Source organism: Capsicum annuum, chromosome 12 (assembly GCF_002878395.1).
Source record: "Capsicum annuum cultivar UCD-10X-F1 chromosome 12, UCD10Xv1.1, whole genome shotgun sequence".
Classification (NCBI taxonomy): Eukaryota; Viridiplantae; Streptophyta; class Magnoliopsida; order Solanales; family Solanaceae; genus Capsicum; species Capsicum annuum.
The window spans coordinates 63935386-63947640 of record NC_061122.1 but is presented as its reverse complement, the minus strand read 5'-3'; the positions used below and the strand labels follow the sequence as shown (position 1 = coordinate 63947640).

General features: G+C 36.2%; 1 protein-coding gene across 1 annotated transcript; it reads left to right on the top strand.

The window, feature by feature from the left end:
- Positions 1–11345: 11345 nt before the first annotated feature.
- LOC124889618 (E3 ubiquitin-protein ligase RHA2B-like) lies at positions 11346–11828 on the top strand. The gene has a single exon (XM_047401588.1). It carries the CDS (start codon positions 11346–11348, stop codon positions 11826–11828), a length of 483 nt encoding a protein of 160 aa, XP_047257544.1.
- The last annotated feature ends 427 nt before the right edge of the window (positions 11829–12255 follow it).

The window sequence follows — 12255 nt, the reverse complement described above, 5'->3', positions numbered from 1 at the left end:
ATCCACTGGAATTCTATGGGTCCAAGTATGATGAGGATCCATGGTTATTTTTAGAAGAGGTGCGGAAGATTACTCAGGTGATGCATGTATCTGAGAAACATAGTGTAGAGTTGGCTGTGTATAGGTTGAAAGACTTTACTTATGATTGGGTTGTTGCTTGGAGAAAAGATAGAGGTGAGGGAGCTATCCCTACAACTTAGCAAGAGTTCCAGGATGCATTCCTAGATAAGTTTTTCCCTTTGGAGATAAGGGAGGCGAAGATGGAAGAGTTTATAAACCTGCGACAGGGCTCTATGACTGTTAGGGAGTACTGTCTAAAGTTCAATCAGTTGGCCAAGTATGCTCCTGACTTGGTGGCTGATAATCGGGCTAGTATGAGTAAGTTTGTGACTGGAGCGTCTAGTTATGTGGTTAAGGAGTGTAGGTCTGCTATGCTGAATAGTCAGATGAATCTTTCTAGGCTGATAACTCATGCCCAACAGATTGAGGCAGACAAGATTAACGAGAGAGATAGAATGAGAGGGAATAAGAGAGCTAGGTCCGAGCAGTGCGGAGAGGGTCAGACTACATCGCAGAGAGGGAGTCACCCTCAGTATCACGATCAATCGTCTATGCCAGGACCATCATCTTCTAGTGCTTTCGTGTCTAGAGATAGGCAAGAACAAGGTAGCAGGTAATCTACATCCAGGTCCCAGTACAGTGCTGGCAGTAAGCCAAATCGTCCCCAGTGTCCTAAGTGTGGTAGGGCTCATTCAGGTGAGTGTTGGGGCGAGAAGAGGGGTTGTTTCCGGTGTGGTGACATGGGTCACAGATTTAGATATCATCCACATGATGGACAAGGGCGTCGTGACTATCGCCCTCAAACCCAGACTCAGATTGTTAGTGCTCCAGTTCCAGCGACTCGCCCAGCCCCAGCTCAGGGTGCCTCTTCTAGCAATGCTGGCGGGCAACGCCAGAATAGATTCTATGCTTTACCATCTCGCCAGGAACAGGAGGACTCTCCCAATGTTGTTACTAGTATGCTTTGTATATTTCAGTTTGATGTGTATGCTTTGTTGGATCCTGGATCCAGTTTCTCATATGTTACACCTTTGATTGCTGTGAATTTTGAAATAAGTCCTGAGATTATTCCTGAGCCTATCCTAGTTTCTACCCTAGTGGGTGATTCGATTATTGCCCAGAAAGTGTATAAAAAGTGTCCTGTTACCGTTCTTCATAGAGTCTTGTTGGCTGATCTGATTAAGTTAGACATGGTAGATTTTGATGTGATTCTGGGTATGGACTGGCTGTATTCTTCTTATGCCTCTATTGATTGTCGGTCCTAAGTGATTAAGTTTCAGTTTTCGGGTGCATCCATGTTTGAGTGGTCTTGGAATTTTGTGTCACCCTATAGTCATTTTATCTCCAAGAGGTGTATTTACCATTTGGTTAGAGTCAAAGACACTAAGTCTGAGACTCAACTCTCCAGTCTGTTAACATCGTCAATGAGTTTTTTGATGTCTTTCTGGATGATCTTCCAGGGATACCTCCTGATAGAGAGATAGAGTTCGGGATTGATCTTCTTCCCGATACTCAGCCCATTTTTATTCTTTCTTACCGTATGGCCCCTGCAGAACTTAAGAAGTTGAAAGAGCAACTCAAAGATCTACTAGATAAGGGTTTCATAAAGCCCAGTGTTTCTCCTTGTGGTGCTCTTGTGTTGTTTGTGAGAAAGAAAGATGGCTCTTTGCGTATGTGCATTGATTACCGCCAATTGAATAAAGTCATCGTAAAATATAAGTACCCCCTTCTGAGAATAGATAATTTGTTTGACCAGTTACAAGGTGCAAGTTATTTCTCAAAGATAGACCTTTGTTCCGGCTATCATAAACTCAAAGTTAGTGAGTGTGACATCTCGAAAACCACTTTTCGAACTCGTTATGGGCATTTTGAGTTTCTTGTTATGTCTTTCGGGTTAACTAATTCCCCAGCAGCTTTCATGGACCTCATGAATCGAGTGTTCAAACCATATCTGGATATGTTTGTCATAGTGTTCATCGATGATATACTGGTGTACTATATAGTGAGGATGAACATTCTGATCATCTTCAAACTATCTTCCAAACCCTTAGAGATCACAAGTTGTTTGTCAAGTTCAGTAAGTGTGATTTTTGATTAAGGTCAGTTGCTTTTCTGGGTTATATTATTTCTTCCGAGGGTATTAGAGTTGATCCCCAAAAGACCGAAGCTGTTAGAAATTGGCCTAGACCTATTTCTCTAACTGATATCCAAAGTTTCTTGGGTTTAGCTGGCTATTACCACCGTTTTGTTGAGGTTTTCTCCTCTATAGCATCTCCTAAGACTCGGTTGACCCAAAAGAAAGTGAAGTTCTTGTGGTCCGAATTTTGTGAGAAGAGTTTTTAGGAGTTGAAGATTCAACTCACTTCAGCCCCTATTTTGACTTTGCCTGATGGTGTTGATGGTTTTGTGGTGTATTGTGATGCTTCGAGAGTTGGGTTGGGTGATGTATTGATGTAGAAGGGTAAGATGATAGCTTATGCTTCTAGACAGTTGAAACCCCATGAGAAAAATTACCCCACCCATGACCTTGAGTTGGCTGCTGTTGTGTTTGCTTTGAAAATCTAGAGACACTATTTGTATGGTGTCCATGTTGATGTTTTCACTGATAATAAGAGTCTGCAGTATGTGTTTACCCAGAGAGAATTGAATCTTAGGCAAAGACGATGGTTAAAATTATTAAAGGACTATGATATGAGTGTGCTGTACCATCCGAGCAAGGCCAATGTTGTGGCGGATGCCCTAAGTAAAGTGTCCATGGGTAGTGTTTTGCATGTGGTAGAAGGTAAGAAAGAGTTGGCTCGTGATGTACATCATTTGGCTAGATTGGGGGTTAGGTTGTTTGACTCTGCTGAACGTAGTATAGGGGTTCAGAGTAGTTCCGAATCCTCCTTGGTTTCGGAAGTGAAGGAAAAGCAATACGTAGATACTAGTTTGGTCAGACTGAAGGAGTCAGTCAAGGACCAAAAAGTAGAGGTTTTCTCCCAAGGGGGAGATGGTGTGTTGAGATTTCAGGGTAGATTGTGTGTCCCGAATATTGATGATTTGAGACAGAGGATTATGGCTGAAGCGTACGGGGCACGATATTCTATTCATCCTGGTGCCACTAAGATGTACCGACACTTGCAGGAAATCTATTGGTGGAGTGGCATGAAGAAAGATATAGCAGCATTTGTAGCTAAGTTTGCAACACGCCAATAGGTTAAGGTTGAACACCAAAGACCTGGTGGTATGATGCAAGAGTTTAGTATTCCCACCTGAAAGTGGGAAGAGATAAATATGGACTTCGTGATTGGTTTACCTCCTTCCCGATGCCATTATGATTCCACTTGGGTTGTGGTTGATAGGTTGACTAAGTCTGCTCATTTCTTGCCTGTTCATACTTCATATACTGCTGAGGATTACATTAGATTGGATATCCGAGAGCTAGTCAGACTGTATGGAGTTCCCTTGTTTATCATTTTGGATAGGGGTACTCAGTTCACTTTGCAATTTTGGAAAGCTTTTCAGAAGGGTCTTGGTACCCAAGTGCTTTTGAGTTTTGCTTTTAATCCGCAGATCGATGGTCAGGCTGAGCAGACCATCCAGACCTTAGACGATATGTTGAGAGCTTGTGCACTTGACTTTAAGGGAAGTTCAGATGATCACTTACCGTTGATAGAGTTTGCTTACAATAATAGTTTCCACTCTAGTAGTGGCATTTCTCCATTTGAAGCCTTATATGGGAGGAAGTGTAGATCACCCATAGGTTGGTTCGAGGTGGGTGAAGTGGCTGTGAGTGGTCCTGATTCGGTATTTGAGGCTATGGAAAAAGTTAAGTTGATTAGGGAAAGGTTGAAAACTACGCAGAGTCGTCAGAAGTCATATGCGGATGTTAGAAGGAGAGACCTTGAGTTTGAAGTTGGTGACCTAGTGTATTTGAAAATTTCACCCATGAGGGGGGTGAAGAGATTTGAAAAGAAGGGGAATCTTAGTCCCTGTTATGTTGGTCCTTACAAAATTCTTAGCCGTGTTGGTAAGGTAGCTTATGAGGTCAAGTTGCCTTCCGAGTTGCCCTCTGTTCATCCAATATTCCATGTCTCCATACTTAGAAAGCATATTAGCGATGCTGTGGTAGTGGATTCCTCTGTGAGTGCTGATATTCAAGAAAATCTTTTTATTGATGAGATTCCTGTTGAGATTCTTGATTTCAGTGTCCGAAGACTAAGGAACAAAGAAGTTCCCTTGGTCAAGGTGTTGTGGCAAAACCAATCTATTGAGGGTGCAACTTGGGAAGCTGAGGCGGATATGCGATCCAAGTACCCGCACCTATTTTCCGCAAACTCCGATCAAGCCGAAGGTACCGTTCTTTCCTAAATCATGCACTTTTGATAAAAGTTACAGCAGTTCAGCTGTCATTTATTATGTGTTCAGCTGTAGTTTTTCTTGAATTTATGCATTCTATGTTGCATTCAAAGTGAGAAACGATGTGGTAATGAGTCTAAAGAATGGTTTCAGCTGTATGCTCTATTCTCTATCTAATATTGGCATGTCTAGAGTCATTTGAGGATGAATTTTTCCAAGGGGGGGATAATGTAATACCCCAAAAAAAATTTTGTTGAAATTTTGTGCGTAAACTTGTTGGGTTCTATATTCTAGAATAAATTATAAATTTTCCGTACGGAATGTCTTAGATTGTCACCTACCATTGCGTAGAGTATCAAATAAGATTTCCAACGATATGTGGATCATCCAAAATGGACACCCGAGCGACGAGTTATGAACATTCCAATCGAACTGTGAATAGTAGTGAACAGTAAAACGTGCAGGAAAAAGTACTGAGGCCTGGTGTATTTTTGCTCTAAACTTTAAATGATCATAACTCCTTGTACATAATGATCTGGGTGATCTACTATATATCAACGGAAAGCTCTACGAGTCCTCTTTACAATGAAATTGGTTTCATCCAACTTGTCTATCGGAGCAAAAATTTATGGTCGATCTACTTCAGCCTATCAAAAGTGAATTTTTGGGTCAACTTCAAACAATCATAACTCCTCGTACACAATGATCTGGGTGAGATACTATATATCAACGAAAAGATATGGTAGTCCTCTTTCTAATGAAATTAGTTTCATCCAATTTGGATAGCGGAGTAAAACGTTATGGTTGATCTACTTCAGACTATCAAAACAATTCACCAAAGGATAGTTTCGAGATTTTTTTAATTTTTAGGGGCGTTTTGGTCATTCCTCCTCACCTAAAATCCATCCAAACCCTATATTAAAGTCTATTAGAAGCATTATATATTATATTTCATCAAATTTCCTCAAAAAGAAAACTCTAAACTCCTACATCCAACTTCAAGAACCTCCAAAGTTCACCATTAATTCTGCAAATTTATTCAAGATTCCAAGTTCCTAGTTCAAGAACTCCAAGAACCATCATTCAAAGGCAAGATTAACATCTCAAAATTGAGTATCGATCTAAAGTTCATCCTTCAAGGTATGTGGAGTTTTTCAACGAGAACTCTCTTTCGTTCTTGTGCCCAAAAGTAATTTTTTTTACAAAGGCATGATTTTTATTTGATTTTTACGAATTTGTAATATAAACCCATATCTTATGATAATTATTATGAAATCTTGATGTTTATGATTTTAAAAGATGAATTTACATATGTGGAGATATAAAGCATGAATCTTGAATGATATTTATCATGATTTTGATATTTGTATCATGAATCCCCATTGGAAATTGTGTTTTTTTGAGAAAGTGTGTGTTATAAGCACGTTGATGTTGAATATTTGAGATATTTTGAATGATTGTACCTTTTGGTCTTAATGGAGTTGTTTTGAACTCGAGTGTGAAAGAAATCCACAACGTGGTTGATTTTGATAGATGGGAAACATGATGGCTCCCGATGTATATTTATATATTATTGAAATTATTTTGTCGTGGATTGTCTTTGAAATGATCTGAGCTAATTCCAGGAGAAATCTTTAGCACCGAGTGGGAGGTATAAAGCGACCTTACTTTTCTAGAACTACGTGCCCCCGTAAGAGTGAGCCTGAGGCTGATTTATATAGTGATCACTAGTTTATGTGGATTTGATATCGATAGTCCTACTCCGATGGCATGGATAGGACGGCTCTCCCCAACGTGGGTTGTACATTGGACTCCATGTAGCTCACATGGTTTATGTCGGTTATAGGATCTCCCTGTGTGTGTGTGTTTCCTTGTGTCTATGGTGAATGGTGAAGTGATTTGAAAGTGGAATTGTGAAAATTATTCTTTCGAAAGATTTAAATGATATTTACATTATGAGAATTGATATTCTTGATGAAATGAAAGTGATTGGCAAATTATATGATGACTCACATGTGTTATTGTACTTATTTCATCCTCTCATGATTATGATGATTTTCTTCGGGCTATGTGAGTCTTTCATATATCCTGCATATTTCTTATAAATATTTATGATGATGATGTTTATACAATTGCATACACCCCCATATTCTCGGTTTCTTTCCATGGTATTGACCCACATCTTCAGATGTGGGCTGCATTTTTTTGGAATATAGGTTTAGGTGCTCAGTTCCAGGTTCGACAGTGATTCTTCAGGCACGTCGTTCTACATCCTCTGTTGTGGTGAGTCCTCATATTTCGAGGACGTGATATCTGATGTTGGTTTCATGGAATTGTTTACATTTGATAACTGAGTATGAGTCAGTTGGGGCATGTCTCAATGGCTCGTTGGTTTTATTGATTTTCTTAGAGGCTTTTCAGACTAGTATAGATGTTGGGAGTTGACTAACAAGTCGTATTTTGTTATCTTTCTGAAATTCTTTTATTCTTCAATGATGATTACTCTGTTGATATTTGAGGGTTATTTATGAGAACCCCGTTGATTTGTGTTGAACTGAATGGAAATGGCTCAAAGGATTATCTTGGGGCTACTCGTAGCCTCAAGCACCATATGACGCTTCGGGACCTATTTTACGGGGCGTTACATAGCAGTGAGTCCTCATCCTTCGAGGACATGATCATTTTTTCATTATTTTATTACTTAGTTTATTTTAGTAGTTGGAGTTAGTTGGGGACATGTCCCATCAACTCCTTATTCAGACAGTTCAGTTTTAGAGTTTTTCAGACTACAGTATATTTAAATAGCTTATTTCAGTTCATGTTTTGGTATTGATATACCGTACTCTCAGATAGTATGTTTTATCCATTTTGAACCTTATGACATGTTTCAGTCTATTATTTCCACATTTTACACGATGTCATACTTTATACAGGTACAGATATCAGTCATGGGTTAGCTTATGGTCCTTTGGGGTCATGAGCACCGTGTAGCATTTCGGTTACAAGATTCGGGGCGTTACACATTTCTAGAAGTAAAATTATTTTACAGAAATTGAGTAATATAATAACGAATAATGAAACATAAGAATAAATTTTAAAAATCGTTATTGACATACCATTGAATCCACATAGTGGGAAAAATATCAATAGGCAAGAGGTTGCATAAAATCAAATACTTGACATCACACTACCTTAAAGTAGTGGGAGAAACGTTGATCAACCTGTTATTGTGGAGTAAAACATTCAGGGTAATGCCGAGCAACCTGTCATTGTGTAGGAAGATGTTAAGGTGTTCAAAATTTTATTTCAAATGTAGCAGATTTTGTAGTGACTAGTCATCGTAGTAGAAGAATTATTAGAAAATCTTTATGGTCTACGCTCTTGGGAGAATCAAATGATAGAATTCCTGAGGAGCCTCATACAGAACTTCTTAATTTCTCCAAAGAACTACATGATAAAGATGGTAAAAAGTGGATTGCTTCTATGAAATTTGAAATAGAGTCTATGTACTCTATTCAAGTCTGGGAACTTGTAGGAATACCTGCGGAAGTCAAATTCATTGGCTTTAGATAGATCTATAAGAAAAAGAGAGGTGTAGATGGAAAAGTGCAAACTTTTAAGGCTAGACTTATTGCGAAAGGGTTTACTCAAAAGAAGGAATTTATTATATGAAAACTTTTTTTCCGGTGGCTATGCTAAAATCTATTAGGATTCTCTTATCTCTTTCTACTCATTATGATTATGAATTTGGCAAATGGATTTCAAGATGACTTTCCTAAATGAAAGTCTTGACGAGTTCATTTATATGCACAACCAGAAAGTTTCATGAAAAATGGTAATGAACATAAGTTTTGTAAACTTAAGAAATCCATTTATGGTGGTTTGAATCAGACATCTAGGGCATGGAATACTTGCTTTGATAATTTGATTAAGACTTTTGTTTTTTATTAATGTGAAAACGAGTCATGCTTTTATAAAAAAATAGGATGGAGAGAAAGTAGCATTTTTCATTCTAAACGTAGATGACATCCTACTTATAGGAAATAATGTGAGCATGTTGAATTCTATTAAGGAGTGATTGTCCTCGCATTTTGATATGAAAGACTTGGGAGAAGTAGCTCATATCATTGGGATCAAGCTCATGCGAGATCGCAAACAAAGGATATTAGACTTATCTCAAGCATTTTATATTGATACTATTCTTGTAAGATTTAACATGCAAAATTTCAAAAGAGATTCCTTTTTCTAGGCATAAAATTACACTATCAAAAGATCAGTCGCCCAAAATAACCAATGAGATAAAAAGAATGAAGGCGGTTCCTTTTGCTACTGCTGTAGGAAGCCTTATGTATGCTATATTGTGCACTAGATAAAATATCTACTTTGTTGTTGGCATGGTTAGCACATTTAAGTCTAATCTTAGACAAAAACATTAGACTGGGATTAAACATATAATCAAGTACCTAAAAAGGACTAGGGATTATATGTTTGTTTTTCACTCCAGAGATCTTATACCTATTAGGTATAACTGATTCAGATTTTCAGTCGTATAAAAATTCTAGAAAAAACTACCTCAGGATATGTGTTTACTTTAGGAGGTGGAGCCATTGTTTGGAGGAGTATCAAGTAATCACATGTTGTGGATTTCACTATGAAAGCTGAATAGGTAGCTGCCTCAGGAGGTTGTTTGGCTCGGTAACTTTCTGAAAGAATTTAGAGTTGTTTCTTCAGTTCAAACACCACTAATACTTAATTGTGATAATAGTGGTACGGTTGTGGACTCGAAAGAATCACGAAGCCATAAAAAGTAAGCATATTGAGAGAAAATATCACTTGATTCAAGATATAACTCAGAGGAGGCGATGTGAGAGTTTTGAAGATTGAGTCGAAGAATAATTTGGCGGACCCATTTACTAAGAGCTTAACCCAAAAGGTTTTTGATAAGCATGTGAAAGAAATGAGTGTTAAAATTGTGCATTCATAGTTATGAGTCTAATTGGGAGATTGTTAGGATATACTATTGACCATGTAATCATTGTTATAGTATCATATTTTCATCCCATGTAAGGATAATTTATTATATTAATAAAATCTTTAATAGAACATTGTGTTAACATGCACATCTTTTACTTATATAGTAAATAATTTTGTGTACGGAGTATTTTAACTCATTCACAGAAGATTAAAATTGTCAGTTCTTATAAGTTATAAATTAATGTTTTTAATCAAAGATGAGGAAGGACAAACATTTTGATGATTGTAGCACAAGAATAAATATAATTTGATCTTAATTATGGGAGTGATAATTTTTCAACTTTTTGTGCTAATACATTTTGTATGTATTGAACGGACAAATTAGAGATGTTTGTTTATGTTCTAAATATTAATAAACAACTTCTCTAGTCCATTACATGTACTTATACTCTTAATCTGGATATAATTATTATGATCTATGTGGTTTGATTTATCATTTTAATCTATTAAAATGTGAGACTCTTTTATGAGTCAATATATTTCTAATAGGTTGGATGATGACAAACCATTTAGTGAAATATTAATTAGTTGATAGAACCATGTCTCGGACTAGAGATAGAAGACACCCATTTATGGTTGCTTATAAGTTTTCATGTTAAAACCTTGCAGGTAGATTTTGTATTCGTCATGTGAAATAAGTTGAGCATTATAAATAAAGGATTAAATTAATCAATGATTTAAATTTTTCAGAGAATTTAATTTAATTGATTGGTGTTTGTAATTCTAATATGGGTGTTAAATAAGATATAATGAGATTTCAAAATTAAATCGTGAGTGCAGTTACAGATTTTATAGTGGAATAATTTGTAATTTATTATGATATGGTAATTCATTCATTTGCGAATTAATATCATAATTGAAAGTCTCACTTAATAAATCTGCAGTTCTATACCCGATTAGCTAATTAATTTTGAAAAAGAAAAAGAAGTCTACTAGACGAAATAATATTTTTACTATTCTTCTATAATGTAAATAAAACTTCTGACTGTAAATAAAATAAGAAAAAATAATTGTTTTAAGAGCAAAAACATTTTGCTCATTAATAGAATATTTAAGAGCAGAAAACGTTTTACCCTTAAAGAGGCAAAGATATTTCTATGCCCCTTTCCTTTTCATTCTTCAATATAGAACATTGATAAATACAGGCTTTTGGTTTAAAAGAAGTACCCTTTTGAATCCAAAAAAATACTTGTCTACAAAAGTTTGATAATCAAAGTTAGTTAGGATGTAGTAGAAGGCTCGAGAACCAGAGGCCAAGGCATTGAACGATTTTTGTGAAAGTTTTAAGAGGTAATTTTTCTAATTTTCATTGCTAATTTATGTTATCTAGATTGTATGTAAGCTATAGTAATCCTATAAAATTGCTTCAGTTGAGCATATTCTAACAGTATCTTGTGGAGATTTAGAACAGAATACCACCAAGCATTGAAATAAGTGTTTCACAAAAATTTCTGGACTGAAATTTTCTCAATTTCATCTAGATTCAGGCTTTTCCCACATCAGAATTAAAAAAAAAAAAAAAAAAAAAAAAAACTTGATTGTAGATAGAGACTTGAATTTATACGGGGTAGTAATAAATACCTAAGAGAATCAATAAATTGTAATTAATTTAGGGTGTTTATCAACTGAACTCGCTAAATCAAATAATAATATATAAAATTAGATCAAACCGATGAACACATGTATTAAAAAAAAAACCCTCATGTATAAAGTAGTGGTCTAATAGAAAGAAATAAATACATTTGTTTCCAATTACACCCTCTACTAATCTTAGCCACCCTTTGAAAAGTCGTTATTATAAATAAGAGTAGAATACATCCGAGGCAACCTAAATGTACTTATATATAAAGAAAAAAAAAACTTTATTTCTACTCTACTTCTTTAACCAAACACGCGCACACAAAAAACTAATGGCCGCTCTTTCTCAACTTTTAGCTCATATCTACACCATGACCTTAGTCTTCTTCACCATTCTAATTCTCGAACTCGTCATCTTCGTACGTGTCGTGACCAACACAATCTACGACTCCAGTCGCGGCCGCCCCATCACCACCAAGCAGTATCTAAAGCTCATCGACGAAAAAAACCCGGTCAGCCTGTTCAAGACTGCAGGTTTTTCCGAGTTATGTGCTGTTTGTTTGTCAACATTTGAGGATGGCGAGCAAGTGCGAAAGCTAAAATGCAAGCACATATTTCATAAGGATTGTTTGGATACGTGGCTCCAGCAGGATTCTGCCATGTGTCCACTCTGCCGAAATAAGGTGCTGCCAGAAGAAATCGTGGTAAAATTCCGGCAGCACCGAAATCAACAGTTGGAGTATGAAGGAAGTGATGAGGAGCTAATTTTTTTGTTATCCGCATTACATGGTAATTATATTCGTAGGTTTTTGTAAATTATTATTATGAAATTTTTGTATATTTTTTTTCTACTTTTTGTACATAAAAGATTTACAATATTAAAAAAAAGAAATAGAAAGCTAATTGACGTTGGATCATACTGTTTGGAGTTCCCTGTGTGGCTAATTATTATAATTGACTTTGGATCATACAGTTGGAGCTCCCTGAGTGGCTAATTATTTCTTGTTATATCTTTATTTCTATTTTTTTCTTTAAAAGTTCTCGTAATAGCATCAATATGGTGGATAAAGAAAGGAAAATATGTCTTTTATAATTTCATTAGTTACGAAAACTAAGCATTTGGTATCTCTTTCATCTAAGTTTTTTTAAAAAATTAATCACTAATTGTTTCTTTTACCTTACTGTAATTGTCGGTATTCTGTAAGTTAACTAAAAGTTGTTACTAAAGAAAAGCCCAAAAAA